This window comes from Equus przewalskii, chromosome 5, assembly GCF_037783145.1.
Source record: "Equus przewalskii isolate Varuska chromosome 5, EquPr2, whole genome shotgun sequence".
NCBI lineage: Eukaryota > Metazoa > Chordata > Mammalia > Perissodactyla > Equidae > Equus > Equus przewalskii.
The window spans coordinates 39,541,328-39,555,143 of record NC_091835.1 but is presented as its reverse complement, the minus strand read 5'-3'; the positions used below and the strand labels follow the sequence as shown (position 1 = coordinate 39,555,143).

At 38.6% G+C, this 13,816-nt stretch overlaps 1 protein-coding gene across 5 annotated transcripts in view; it reads left to right on the top strand.

Moving 5' to 3' along the window:
- The window catches only part of LOC103554790 (natural killer cells antigen CD94-like), a 53,664-nt gene extending 42,262 nt beyond the window's left edge, over positions 1–11,402 (top strand). For all 5 annotated transcript variants that reach the window (XM_070619094.1, XM_008526036.2, XM_070619091.1 and 2 more), the window contains 5 exons: positions 2,415–2,528; positions 3,727–3,878; positions 4,981–5,087; positions 6,587–6,780; positions 7,005–11,402. In XM_070619094.1, coding sequence (XP_070475195.1) covers positions 2,415–2,528; positions 3,727–3,878; positions 4,981–5,087; positions 6,587–6,734 — 521 coding nt within the window. In that variant the 3' untranslated portion in view covers positions 6,735–6,780; positions 7,005–11,402. The remainder of the gene's footprint in view (positions 1–2,414; positions 2,529–3,726; positions 3,879–4,980; positions 5,088–6,586; positions 6,781–7,004) is intronic.
- Positions 11,403–13,816: the final 2,414 nt, after the last annotated feature.

Genomic DNA, 13,816 nt, shown 5'->3' with positions numbered 1-13,816 from the left:
TTCTTTGTTGAAATTCTTGTGTTTTTCTTGCAATGTTTTCCTAATTTTTTTAAGTTGTCTTTCTCTGTGTTATCGTAGATCATTAAACTTCTTTAAGAGGATTATTCTGAATTCTTTATCAGATATTTTACAGATATCCGTTTCTTTAAGGTCAGTCATTGGAGCTTTATTAGTTTCCTTTGGTGGTGTCTTGTTTACCTGATTCTTTGTGATCCTTCACTGCTTGTGCTGGTTTTGTACATTTGAGTAAGTGATCTTCTCTACCAAGCTTTGCAGGTTTGCTTGGCAGGGACAGTCCTTTGTCAGACAGCTCAGCTTGGGGTTCTGAACAGGTCTGCTTATGTTGTCCTTGTGCAGGTGGGCCTTGCTCTTGAGGTCTTTAATTGGGTGCAGTCTCTATTTGGGTGAAGCCATTGACTGTTCACTGAAATCAGAGGTGGTGCCTGCTGACCAGGCTCTGTGGTTGTATAGGCCTGCTGTGTGACTCCACATTCAAGTAGGGCTATAGGGTGGGCTCCCTGATTGAGTAGGGTTGCTGGCTATGCTCCATAGCCTGGTGGAGCCACTGGCTGGGCAGTACCTCTGTCAGGCAAGGCTGCTGGCTGTGTTCCCTGACAGGGCATACCATTGGTTGGACTCCTCACTTGGGCTATGCTATGGGTTTGGCTCTGCAATCACTCCTAGTTTTGGGTGGAGATTCAGGCTGAGGTCCTTGGCTGGATGGTGTTTCTGGCTGGATTCTGCATTTAGACTGGGTCTCAGGCAGCACTTTGTGGTCAGACATAGCTTCAGGTTTGCTATGCAATCAGTTGGGGATGCAGACTGAGATCTGAAGTTGGACAGGGCCACAGTCTGTGCTCTGCTGTTGTGCAAGGTCATTGACCAGGCTCTTTGGTTGGGAGGGGCCTCCCACTGTGTCCTGCAGTTGCATGGGGCTAGAAACTGTGCACCACAGTCAGACGGGGTTCTGTACAAGTTCTGTCATCAAGTGGGTCCACAGGCAGTGCTCTATAATTGGACAGGGTCACTGGCTCGGTTTTTTGCTTGGGGAAGGCCACATGTTGTTTTCAGCAATTAGGCAAGGCCATAGGCTGGGTCCTGCTGCGGGATGGGGCCGTAGGCTGGGCCCCATGGATGAGTGGTACCGTAGACTGGATTCTAATGCTCTCCAGAGTCACTGTTAGGCTCCTTGTTTACACAGAGCTGGAGGCTATATTTAACAGTTGGACAAGACTGCTGGCTTGGTTCCCTACCCAAGTGTTGCTGTAGGATGAGTTCCACAGCTGCCCCAATTCTCTAGTCTGGCTTCCTGGTAGAGCAGTACTGGAAGCTATACTTAGCAGTTGGGTGGGGCTGCAAATTTGAATTCCACCCAAGGCAGGGCTGTAAAATGGTGTCCACAGCCAGCATGGCTTGCTGGCTGGTGACTGAACCAGACAGAACTTCCCCTTGAGCTCCCTGGCCAGACTGAGCCATCAGCTCAGCTCTGTAGATGGGCAGAGCCACTGGCTGAGGCTTCTACTTGGATGCTGTTGCAAGCATGACTGTAGGATGGGCTACACAGCTGTCCAGGTTCTCTAAATAGGATTTCTGGTCTGTCCAGACTGGAGGCTATATTCAGCAGTAGGTGGGCCTTAGAATTAACTTCCCTGCCTGGACAGGGCCATAGAACAGGCTCCATGATCAGCATGGCTCACTGACTGTGACCTGAACCAGGCAGAGCTGTCCATTGTACTCCCTGGAAAGATGGGACCACTGGCTCAGCTTTGTAGATGGACAGAGCCAGGGGGACACAACTATAAGTAAGCCTATGGTCCACCAAGATCTGAGCACTGGTTACAGTCAAGTAGCACAGATTCCCCCAATGATCCCCGTGGGGTAAGACCCAAGTGGGTCTCCTGGGAAGTGCCCTAAGTGCTTCCTCCTGGTGATAGTGGTTGTCTACCTTCAGCTCTCTTTTTTGCACTGGAGAAACCACAGGCCCAGGGGAGCCCTCTGGGTGTGGCACCATGCAGGCCTTGGGGAGGGACAATGCAGGCAGAATGTATCTGTTCCTGTTACTCTTTTAATGCAGTCCTTCTCAGTCACTGTGGTTTATATGTGTGCTTCAGCTTCACCTCCAGGTTCGGGGATTTTCACAATTGTGTCTTGTCTATGGATATTTGCTGGTTGATCTGTCAAGAGGATTGAAGTTGAGAATGACTTACATCACCATTTTGATGATGTCACTCTCTCATATAGTTCTTAAAATATAAGAAACAAGATTAAAACTATGGGATAAGAAATTTTGTGTTTTTTCTGATTTTTAATATTATGTATGTATTTTCCTCATTTTGAAAATGAAATAGAAATCTTGGTTTAACAGGGTTATATTTTACCTATGAATCTAACCGTCTTATACTGATGAATTTCAGACTTTCAAGCTTCTTGTGAATATCAGAATATGTTGGACAATGACACCCAGGAATATGAGAACTCTATGGTTAACATGAAAAATAAATGCTTTTCAAAGGATCAGTTAAATTCAGGTATGGGGTAAAAATAAGCATTAGCAACTAAAAACTGGGTAACAAGTTATTGCCAGGCAGCCTCTATTTCGTTATTAAACTAATGATCTACAAAAGTTAAGTATGGTAGAGATATTTTTCAAGGGGATTGCAATTTCTTACCCTATAGTCTGCCTACATCTTTGAATAGGGGATAATCAGACTTTAGCAGTTTCTGCTCATTGGTCCATCAGCTAATTGACTTTGCAAGTAATAGGAGGAAAGAAATAGTTTTTGGACCTCTTTCAGAGCCATATCAATCAGCACAAGGATTTTTTCAGTGCATTTAATTTATAGTATGCATATAGTATGGTATAATTGTTTCATGATTTCATATTTGGCTATGGGGGGATATTGTCCACTGATCCTTTGTAAACCTCTACTATTGTACGTACAGTTTTGCTAACCAGACTTCCTTAAAACAAATCTCTACTCCTGACTTGCTCAAATGGGTGAAATTCACATTGCAGGGAATTCCATCCTGTCTTTGAAAGTTATGAGCAACCTGGAATTCAGGGAACTTCCCTGAAGTTTCCTTAAGTCGTCAACTGAAGCAGCCAATTCAGTAGAACTCATATCCATATACATTTGCTTATTTTGAATAAACATTGCAGTAGGACTTTCACCTTCTGTTCATATTGCCCACTGCTACCAGTTGCCTTAAAAATTTCCTCCTAGAGTATAATTCAGTTACCTTGGATTTGCCTTCTGTGAAAATAAATTTGAGGATGACTTTTTAGTAAATTATATTTTTTGTTTTTACATTTTTCAGATAGAAAAATTTGATGGACAGGAGAAGGGAGAGATGGATTGTATTCTTTCTTTAAACAAATAATTACTGTGCTTTTATGACGCTAGAAAAGTCATGGAGGAAAAAGGTTCTCAGTATAGGTATGAAAATCAAATGATGAGAAAAATACAGTTTGAAAACTCTTGAATAGTTCCTTCTTTTGCACTTATTCCATGGTGCCCATGGTGTTGGAGCAAGCTTTGAAGGAAAAGGAAACTATTGTTTCCCTCTCAACAACAAATATGTTATTTTTGCCAACTAAGGCAGTGCTGGTGTCCTCAGATTTCATGGAGAACAATAACATCTGTAGGACTGGGCAGGGTGTCTGGATTGCAGGTCCCAAGAGCAGAAACTTTCCAAAGAGAATCAAAATAACTTTTTTTTTTAAAGAAAAGTATGGAGAAGCACGCAAAAACAAATGGTCTTGCTGTGGAGAGAAATGCTACTATTTTTCTGACAGACATAAAAACTTCGAAGAGAGTCGTAAATTCTGCATCAACCTGGGCTCCCGTCTTTTGAAGATAGAGGATAAGGATGAACAGGTAATGAGTTTTGAAATGGTAATTTTTTCCATATATTTTGTATCCAAGGAGAAAATTGCTTTAAAAAATTTTAAGAACAGCTGAAAGCAATGTGTTTGTTAAATGACAATGACTTGTCTTTGCTAGTCTCAACACAAATAATCCATAACCAATCTATAAGTCAAAATTGGGATGAATTTATTATGAGCCAGTTCTGAGGACTACCCTGGGGCCTTCCTTCCAGAAGGAAGGGCACCAAAGAAGTGGGGTGTATGGAGTGCTTATATACCATCAAAGAGCATGTATCACATATGATGGGAATGTCTCTTTTACAACAGTCACAAGATTGCCTAGCTGACACAGTGATTCACACAGCAGGTAGCAGGTCTGCTGTCTTGATGGACGCAGCAGGTAGCAGGTCTGTTGTCTTGAGCTTGGTGGTCACAGGTTGAGCACAGCAATCAATTCCTAGCCTAAGGAGAGATGCTTATCCTTAAGGAAATGCCAATGTTGGGGAAGATGCATCTTTATCTTAAGGGCATTTGTTCCTGTCTTTGGGACATAGTAAATACTTAAAGCATATAGAAAATGCATGCACAGTGGCCATGTCAGGTCATTTTGGAATAATAAGGTCAGGCCAAATTAGTTTTACACCAAATGACTTCCTCACATACTCCAATATATCCTATTGCTTTCCATTTATTTATCACAGGTCAAATGGAATGATCTGTGGGGAATGAAGGGCTCCCTTGTTATTGGGAACTGCAGTATCAGAGTTATATTTTTGTTTAGGGACAAAGCTTTAAGGACTATTGCTGATTCTGTGTCTGCTCTAGGCAGCAAACTGAGGTTTCTGAACTAAAGGGCATCTCTCATGAAGCTATCATGGGAGTTGTCCTGTTTTCATGTTGTTATGTTTTGAAGTCCATTGATAATAATGGATCTTCAGTGTGTGAATACTTGTGGCATATTGGGAATGATTAGGCAATGATAACCAATCCTAATGGAAAGTATGAAAAGAGTTTAAAAAAATGACCATTCTTTGTGTTCGCATTATTTTCATGGTTGCATTGTTAAAAACAGACAGAAGGACTAAATCACATGAAGGATTCTTTCTTCACAGGAATTTATTCAGTCTTTGGTGTCTTATTTTTATTGGATTGGATTATCTCGAAAAGGGATTATCAGCCCCTGGATGTGGGAAGATGGCTCCTTGATGCATTATAGTTTGTAAGTATTCAAGACATACGTGAAATCTTCAGTTTATTTGTTATTAACTATGGAAATGAGTTGCTCAGACAAGTTTCACAAAGCAGGGTTTTCTGACCTCAACAGCAACTCTAATGGATTAATTTTAGTTTTATAAAACATCCTAGGCATTATAAAAACACTGCAGATTTCCATGTTTCTCTACTTGTATTCTTGCCATTTCCTCAACCAGCAATGCTCTCTCCCTTAGTACTCAGTTAAAATTCACTCTCTCTTTGAAGACGTTTTTGATCTCCTACTTTGAAATTATTTCCTCCTCTATTCTCCTAAATCACTTTTTTTCCTTTGACCATTTCATATCCAATCTAGAGTTTAGTGCCACTCATCTCTTGTTCACCCACAGCACATAACACATAGTACTTGGGGGTTGTTTAACAAACTTTTAAAAATTTATCAATATGAATAGTAATAAATTCTTCTAGATTTGAAAATATATAGAGGGTAGCTAAAATTTTTGAGTTTCAATGACTAGTCCCATGGTCTAAATCAAGCAGTTACACAGTATTATGCATAACTTAATCTATCATCACTGTCTTCACTATCTAGCAAAGCACATTCCATGTCACAAACAAGTATAGACTAACAGGAAAGAATTCAAAAATGAGTTGGATTGGGCTCAGTGTAATATATTTTTTTCATTATATATTTTTCTGTGACCCATGGAACCATAGAATTTTAGAACTATAAATAATGTTGGAGAACAGGTGAATTTTTTTACAGATGCTAAATAAACTAAGAAAATCCTAATAGCTATTAATGGCAGAGATAAGCTGAGGACTAGGTCACCTATTTCTAGATTTGGTCCTTCTTTACTGGTTAGAATGCTTTTTTTTGATGAAATAAATTTTTGTTCCAAATTTGCAGTTTCTCACATGAGATATACTGTTTTTATATATCTCCATATTTGCATATGCTATACCCTTTATCTGGATTACCTTTAACTCCACTCTTCATCTTGTTAGATCTTATGCAATAATTTATTAGATGATTAGATCAGTCATTTACTTATTCATTCATGCATGCACTGATTTAACCCTTCTTAAGCCATGTACCAGGTTCTGTGTAGTGACTGGATATATAATAGAAAGTAAGTTGGAAGTAGTCCAGCTTCACAGTGTGTGTCTCTTCTTTACGACTCAGCTTAAATGTTACCACATCCAAATAGCTTTCCCTGGCAAACTCTTTCCCCCTTGTTTGTGTTAGAAGCTACTCTTTTGTGGCCAGTGAATGTGTCATTCTCTCAGAAGGTGAACTCCTTGAGGACAAGAATAAATTTTCTCTGTATCTGTGTTTCTGGGCCTTGATGTATGGTGGTGCTTTAGAAATGTTTACTGACTGAACAAACAGAGAAATACCTAAATATACAACTTCTGTCTTGTCTGTAGTAGTTTTTCCACTGAAACTATGATTTATATCTGACCATTAGGCTCAGTTTATCTTTTTTCCCCCCTCATTAACAGAGCGCTACAGGGGTCAAATGTAAACAACAACAACTGTGTGTATACCACAGCAACTAAAGTGGTAGCTGCTCTCTGCACCAAGCAGGTTTTCTTTATTTGTGAGAAGAATTATACTAATTTTGATCTCAAATTGAGTGAAGATAAATGAAGTAATGAACAGTCTGGTGTATCTACTTTTTACCTGCAGGATGCAGGTAAATATTCTGTGTTCTTGACATTGTTCAATTTACAAGATTAACTGCCTGTGTAAGAGAATTTGTAATTTGATGTAGATATATTGAGTGTCAGAGCTTCATCTGGATGGGAAGTGGGGTGATAAGGGGCTTCTTTGACTTGATTTCAAGTTGATTTTTTTTGATGAAAAGTAAACATTATAATTCAGAAACTATTAATGATATTCTTTTTTCCTCTATTTCAGCTGGATTTCCTTGCAACATATTGTGTTCCTTATATACTTTTTGAAGAAATGGCCAATACATTTGAGTTATTTTTGAATTGATGTTCAGGAAATACACCTTCTGAAATCACGATGGACCATGATGTGACTATTTACACACATTTTCCTTTTTCTGAGAAGTATATTAATACGTTCAGATAGAATGATTCTCATTTCTGTCACTTCCATTTTATCACTTTTAGGTTTCAAAAATTTTCACATTTATGTAAGAATTACTGATTGAAAAATAAAAATAATATAGAAGCACATTGAACAAAAACCTACTCCACAACCCATTCTAATGTCTTTGCCTGTCCAGTGTACACTGTTAATTTGGTTTGTATCGTTCTACATATTTTTTTCTAACATTTGCTACAAATAATTCATAAACTTTCATTGTGTATATATCTCTGTTAATGTACTTAAATATTTCTATAAAGTAGAAATCTAGATGAGAAGTTCCTATGTCAAATAGTATGCATCTTCCAAATCCTGAAATATCAGTAAATATTTACCTCCTACAAATGCTTTCAATTAGCACCAACACCTAGAATGTGTGTATACCTATTTTTTCAAACTCTTACTAATATTTTATGTCATCAATTTTTAATAGGCATAAATGTTTTTATTCTTATTTTAACTAGTACTTTCAACATTACCTATGAGATGGAGTATGTTTTCCAATGTTTATTGGTCACTCATTCTTCTGTGAATAGCTGTTTTATTTTCTTTATTCATTGATTTTTTAAATTAATTTTCCTCCTTTTTTTTAGTGATTACAAAAAGTGCTTCATATATTTTTATATTTTTACTCAGTATATTTTTATTATTTTCCCGCTTAAGATTTCATGATTTTTATCTTATGTATATGACAATATTTTCCTTTATGACTCTTGGAATTTATGCCTTACTTAGCGAGTTATTTTCTCCCTAATATCAAAAATAATCTTTTATCTTTTTACTGTTTTAGGGAACTTTCAATTTGTAGAATAGGTGAAGGTTTCTGTGAACTGAAATAGTACTCATAGTTACTTGGATTTTAATTAGTATTCAATTTATTGAATCACTTGTCTCTTGTAAAGCTAATATATCAAGCCAAAAATTTAGTATATAGAATTCAAATATTTTAAAGCAGAATCTCCCTCACAAGAAGACCAGCTAGCAGCTACCTATAGACAAGACACCATTGTGAAAATCCCAGAACATGGAGGAGGCTGAAGCACCACCCTCTGTATCACAGAGACCAAGAAGGACTATATTAGAAGAGTAAGAGGAATGGCTACAGTCTGACCACATTGCCCCTCCCCCAGGGCAGCACAGCACCTCATGGAAAGGGCACTCCTGGGCCTACAGTTTCTTCAGTGGGTGAAAGAGAGTCCAAGGTGGCCATCTAGCTCCCCCAGCATTGAGGGTCACTTCCCAGGAGGCCCACTTTTGTCTTGCCACATGGGGATTGTGGGAGGAATCAGTGAGCTTGACCACTGAAAATCAAATTGGGACAGGGAAGAGGAATAGGGATTAGAGCAACCAACACTTGGATCTTAGCGGGCTATGTTCCTTTTCATTGTGGCATCTGTGTAGAGATCCAGCCACCACCTTCTCTCAGCTACAGAAACAAGCTGGTGGACCTGTCTTTTAGAGAACTCAGTGCACAGTTCTGCCTGATTTGGGGACCCCAAGCAATGAGGTGTGCAGGCCTTGGAGCCTGTTCTGCTGCCTCTCTCAGGGAGAAAAGCTAATTCATAGCTCCACCTACTGCTGAATACAGCCCAGTCCCACCCAACTGGGGAACCTCACTAGAGCAGCTGGGAAGCTATGTAGCCCATCCTACAGCCTGCTTACCGTGGCATTTGAGTAGAGACTATCCATAGTCAGCAACTATGCCCATCTGCAGAGCTGGGCTGGTGGACTTCTCTGGTCAAGCCAATCAGTGCAAAGTTCTTTCTCATTTGGATCCTCAGCCAGCCAACTATGCCTTTCTTGGAGCCTGATCTGCTCCCCTGCCTAGGCAGGGCAGGAGGTTCATGGCTTCACCTACTGCTGAGTATAGCTTTTAGTTTAACACAACAAGGAAGCCGTTAATAACCAAAGCACCTAGAAGGCTACATAGTCCACTCTACAACCCATTTGCAGTAGTGCCCGAGCAGAGAGCACAGTCAGCAGCTCTGCTCATTTGAGAACTGAGCTGGTGGCCTTGGCTGGGTCAGGGAGATTTGTGAACAGTTCTGCTTGATTTGGCTCCCCAACCAATAAGCCTTACTGGCATGGAGCCTCTTTCATGGCCCTACCTGAGTTGGGAAGCAAATTTAAAGCCCCACCTAGGCCAGAATATAGCCTCCAGCGCTGGCTGAACAGGAAGCCTAATCAGAATATCAGAGAAACTGCATAGCCTATCCTAGAGCCTTACTTACAATGGTACCTAAGAAGAAAGTCCAGGCAATGGTTCTGCCTATCTACAAAGCTAAACTTGTCGTCCTGTCTGGCCAAGAGCTTGGTTGGCAGCTCTACCAGATTTGGGTACTCATCCATTGAGTTTTAATGGCCACACAGCTCACCGAGGCAGGGAAGCAAATTTGCAGACCCAACCAACCACTGAGTAGAGTACCAACCACTTGAATAGGAAGTCTTACCAGAGAATCTGAACAACCATAGAGACCATCCTACAGCCAAGAAGCTAAGCCAGTAGTCCTGTCCAAATGTTCCCAGCCAGTGGCACCTCCCTGACCTCAGAGCTCAGGCAGGGGCCTCACCCAAAAAGAAACCCCAATACAAATCCCCATCTGCCCAATGATGCTACCAGCTGACCTGCCCAGGACCTCAAGCTGAGCTGACTGATGAAACACTGTTTCTGCCAAAGTGAACATCTAAAGTCTGGAAGAGGAGATGGCTTACTCAAATGCAGCAAGAATAATGGATCATGGAGAATCAGGTAAATATGACACCACTAAAGAAAACTAATAAATCTCCAATAACGGACCCTAAAGAAATGGAGATGTATCAACTATCTAACAAAAAACTCAGAATAAACCTCTTAAATAAGTTTAGTGATCTACAGTAACACAAAGACACACAACTAAATGAAATTAGGAAAATGATGTATGAAAAAATCCAGAAGTTCAACAAAGAAACTGTAAAAAAAAAAAAAACATAAATCCTAGAGTTAAAGAATACAATGATTGACCTGAACAATTCAATAGAGAACTTCAATATCACTCAACCGACCAGACAAACAAAAAGAATTAGTGAACTGGAAAATAGATCAGTTGAAATTTTCCAGTCAGAGGAGCAAAAAGAAAAAGGAATGAAAAGGAGTGAAGAAAGCTTACAGTACTTATGAGACAACATCAAAAAAACCCCAATATATGCTTTATGGGAATCCCAGAAGGATAAGAGAAAGAGAAAGAAACTGAAAGTATATGTAAAGTAATAATGTCTGAAAACTTCTGAAACTTGGTGGCAGAAATGGACATCCATATTCATGAGGCCCAAAGACACCAAATAAATTGAACCTGAAAAAGGCTACACTAAGACACATTATAAGTAAATTGTTAAAAGTTAAAGGCAAAGAGAGAATTTTGAAAGAGGCAAGAAAAAGCAACACGTCTCATACAAGGAAACCCCATAAGACTATAGACAGATTTCTCAAAATAAACTTTGCATGCCAGGAGTGGGATGATATATTCAAAATATTGGAAGAAAAAACCAGTCCTCCAAGAATACTACACACAGCAAAGCTGCGCTACAGAAATGAAGGAGATAAAGACTTTCCTGAACAAAGAAAAGCAGAGGTAGCTCTTCACCACTAGACCTGCCTTACAAGAAATGCTAAAGGGAGTTCTTCCAGAGGAAATAAAAGGATGCTAATTAACATTACAAAAGCATGTGAATGTATGTGTAAAATTCACTGGTAATGGAAACATATACAGTGAGTATGGCCAGCAGCTTGTGTTTTCTAAATTTCTTGGGGATTTATCAGAGCAAAGTCTGGATTTCCAGGGGAATGTGTGTATGAAAATATGCACACCACTGGTATAATAACTGTACCAGGTCCTCTTCACACACGTGTGAGAAGGCGGTTTGTGCTAAAAAATCAGAAGAAGGTTAAAGGAAAAGCTATGAGGTTCACATCTCAATAAGATTCTTCATTTATGATCTGCCTGCCTTTGTTGCTATTGTTATTTCACGTTATTTGTGACTCTACTTTTTCATGGCAGATACTGATAAATGAGTTTATGACAGAAGTCAGAGTGTAGAGTTACAGAAGAAATATCAGCATAGCACAGAAAACTTAGCAATTCAGGACCTGTTTGATTTTGTGAAAATTATGTAAATGAACTAATAAACATTTCATTTTCCACGAATACTTAGCCTTTTTCATTTTTTTTAATATTCCAAAATCTATTTAGAATTGCGACCCTATACAAACAAAACTTCAGAACAAATATAATGAGAAATATAAGTGATAAATGATTTAACACATGACATTTAAAATATGTCAAAAATACAAGGAAATATCAATAAGTAGCATAAAGCAAAACAAAGGAAATTAAAATTTAATTATAGTAAACTTCTCAAGTCATCTATTTTCCAAGTTGCTTGCAGAAGTCTTCCTGGCAAATTTTAAATATATCAAGTTCACTTACATTCTTTTATTCTTGTTGCTCCTCTTGTGAAAATGGATCTTTCCTGTGAAAGGCTGCTTTTGACTGAGCTCCAGATCCATCTTCTGTTCTTCCTCCGCTGTTTTAAATTCATTCCATTAATCAACCCCTATCACATACATCCAAGCACTTCCATTTAAAATGCACAACCTTCAGGGTATAAGCACACCCACACATTTCTCTCCCTCCCCTTAAACTCATGGCCTTTTCTAACTTCCCCTTACCAGTCTCTTCAAAATGACTGGACTTGAGCAAAGCATCTACACTGACTATGTACTTTCTCACTTTCAAATATTACTCAGAACATTGTTACTTGGCTTCCCTTTTCTCCTCTTTATTGAGACCTCTTGTTAAAGACACTACTGATTATTTGTTATTCACTCATTCTTTCATTTGTTCAATCGTTTTGAGTGTTTTTATGTCTCTAGTTCTGTTGTAGGCAGTATGCTTATTTTGTAATACAGTTTACTTCAATACTTGTGTTATTCGATCTATCAAGAACATTTTATTGGAATAATTATTTCATTGTTCTTGACATTCAGTATTATTTTACTTTCATCACTTTTGTTCTTTCTGGTTTTCTTCCTACCACTCTGGTCCTGTACTTTTAGACTCCTGTATGGATTTTTCTTTACCCTGTAATATTTTTCAGCTTGAAGAGTTCATTCAGGAACATCCTATGATTTAGGCTGATTATTGATTTGTCAACACAATAATTTGCTATGATACGAGCAATGAATGAACTGGGATAAATGTTGGGGGCAGGAAGACTAGCGAGGACCTTATTACAGTGGTCAAAAAGACAGATGTTGGTTACATGGTAGCGAATAAAAGCCTAGGTATAAAGTGATTTGTAAAGAGTCAAGATCTATTGTAGTCTAGATACTGTGCCCGTTATATAGAAAAGCATACTAAAAAACTATTCAAGTCCTGAATTAAAGGAGGCGGAATGAACAAGGGCTCTTTTCTTAATCTATTTCAATGAGAGGTTTTGAACAGTGAATTAAATCCATAAATTGATGTGAAGTGATGTGACTGGACAGCTAGTTGGCTGATGGCGCCATTCAGGGGAAGGGAAATTACAGGAGAAAGGACAGATTTCTGGAAGTCAAAAATGGTAAGTTTTAGGTATAATACGTTTGATGTATCTGTATATCCTCTGAAAACAAAGCTCAGTGGGCTTAGTGAGAAGAAAATGCTCAAACCCTTCTATTTTATAAACTTCTGCTTTTCAACTCACATATATATAATCAACATCGAACATATGGAGCTAGTATAAAAATTCTCACAAATAAAATTACTTTAGCAATTTTATTATATTTTTCCTAGTAAAGAGTTTTCTTTAATACTCTCAAATGAAATAGAGGAAAATGAATAAAAGGCACTTTTGAGAAGTCCTCTCGTCTTACAGGTTCAGAATCATTTTGTCCTAATGTCTCCCAGTCTGTGAATGCATCAGAGAGAAAGTAAATAAACGCACAAACAACCAATAATGTAGGAAATGAGAGAATACACAATGCAGCAATTATTCCTGTGTTGTGCCAAGGTGTTTCGTTATTCCAGAAATGTCTGTAGAAAAGGTATAAAACTAAAAGTCAGGAAAGTCTGAGGGGCTTATATTAATCAGCAAGCTGGCAGCATTAAATCAAAATAAATCTTTTCTTCCATATTTCAGCTTCCTCAGCACCAGCTAGAGTTATGTTAAGCTTTTTGTTGAGGTAAATGATAATTTAAACCCCTTATGACCTTAAAAAACACATTCATCAACTGCTTTGCTGAAAACAGGAAATAGCGGCAAGTAGAAGAGAACAGACCCAGACTTTTTGTGAGCACGTAGACATTATTTTGCTTATATTATTTCCATAGTTTGCACATTTTTGGAAGAAAGGAATGAAAAACAATCATGTGGTAATCAGTTGGAAGACAACCCCTCCCCTCAAACAAGGGCACTATGGCTACAAGATATCCCTTTTACTGTTCTATGACAAGACATAAAGGACACATCTCTATATGAGTTGCTGGAACTAAGTTGACCTGATGTGAAAGCATAATAAAACTCATATACAATTCTGTACAAAGTCAGCAAAAGATGGGTGGCAATTTCGCTTTATTAATAGAGAAGACTGACAAGGA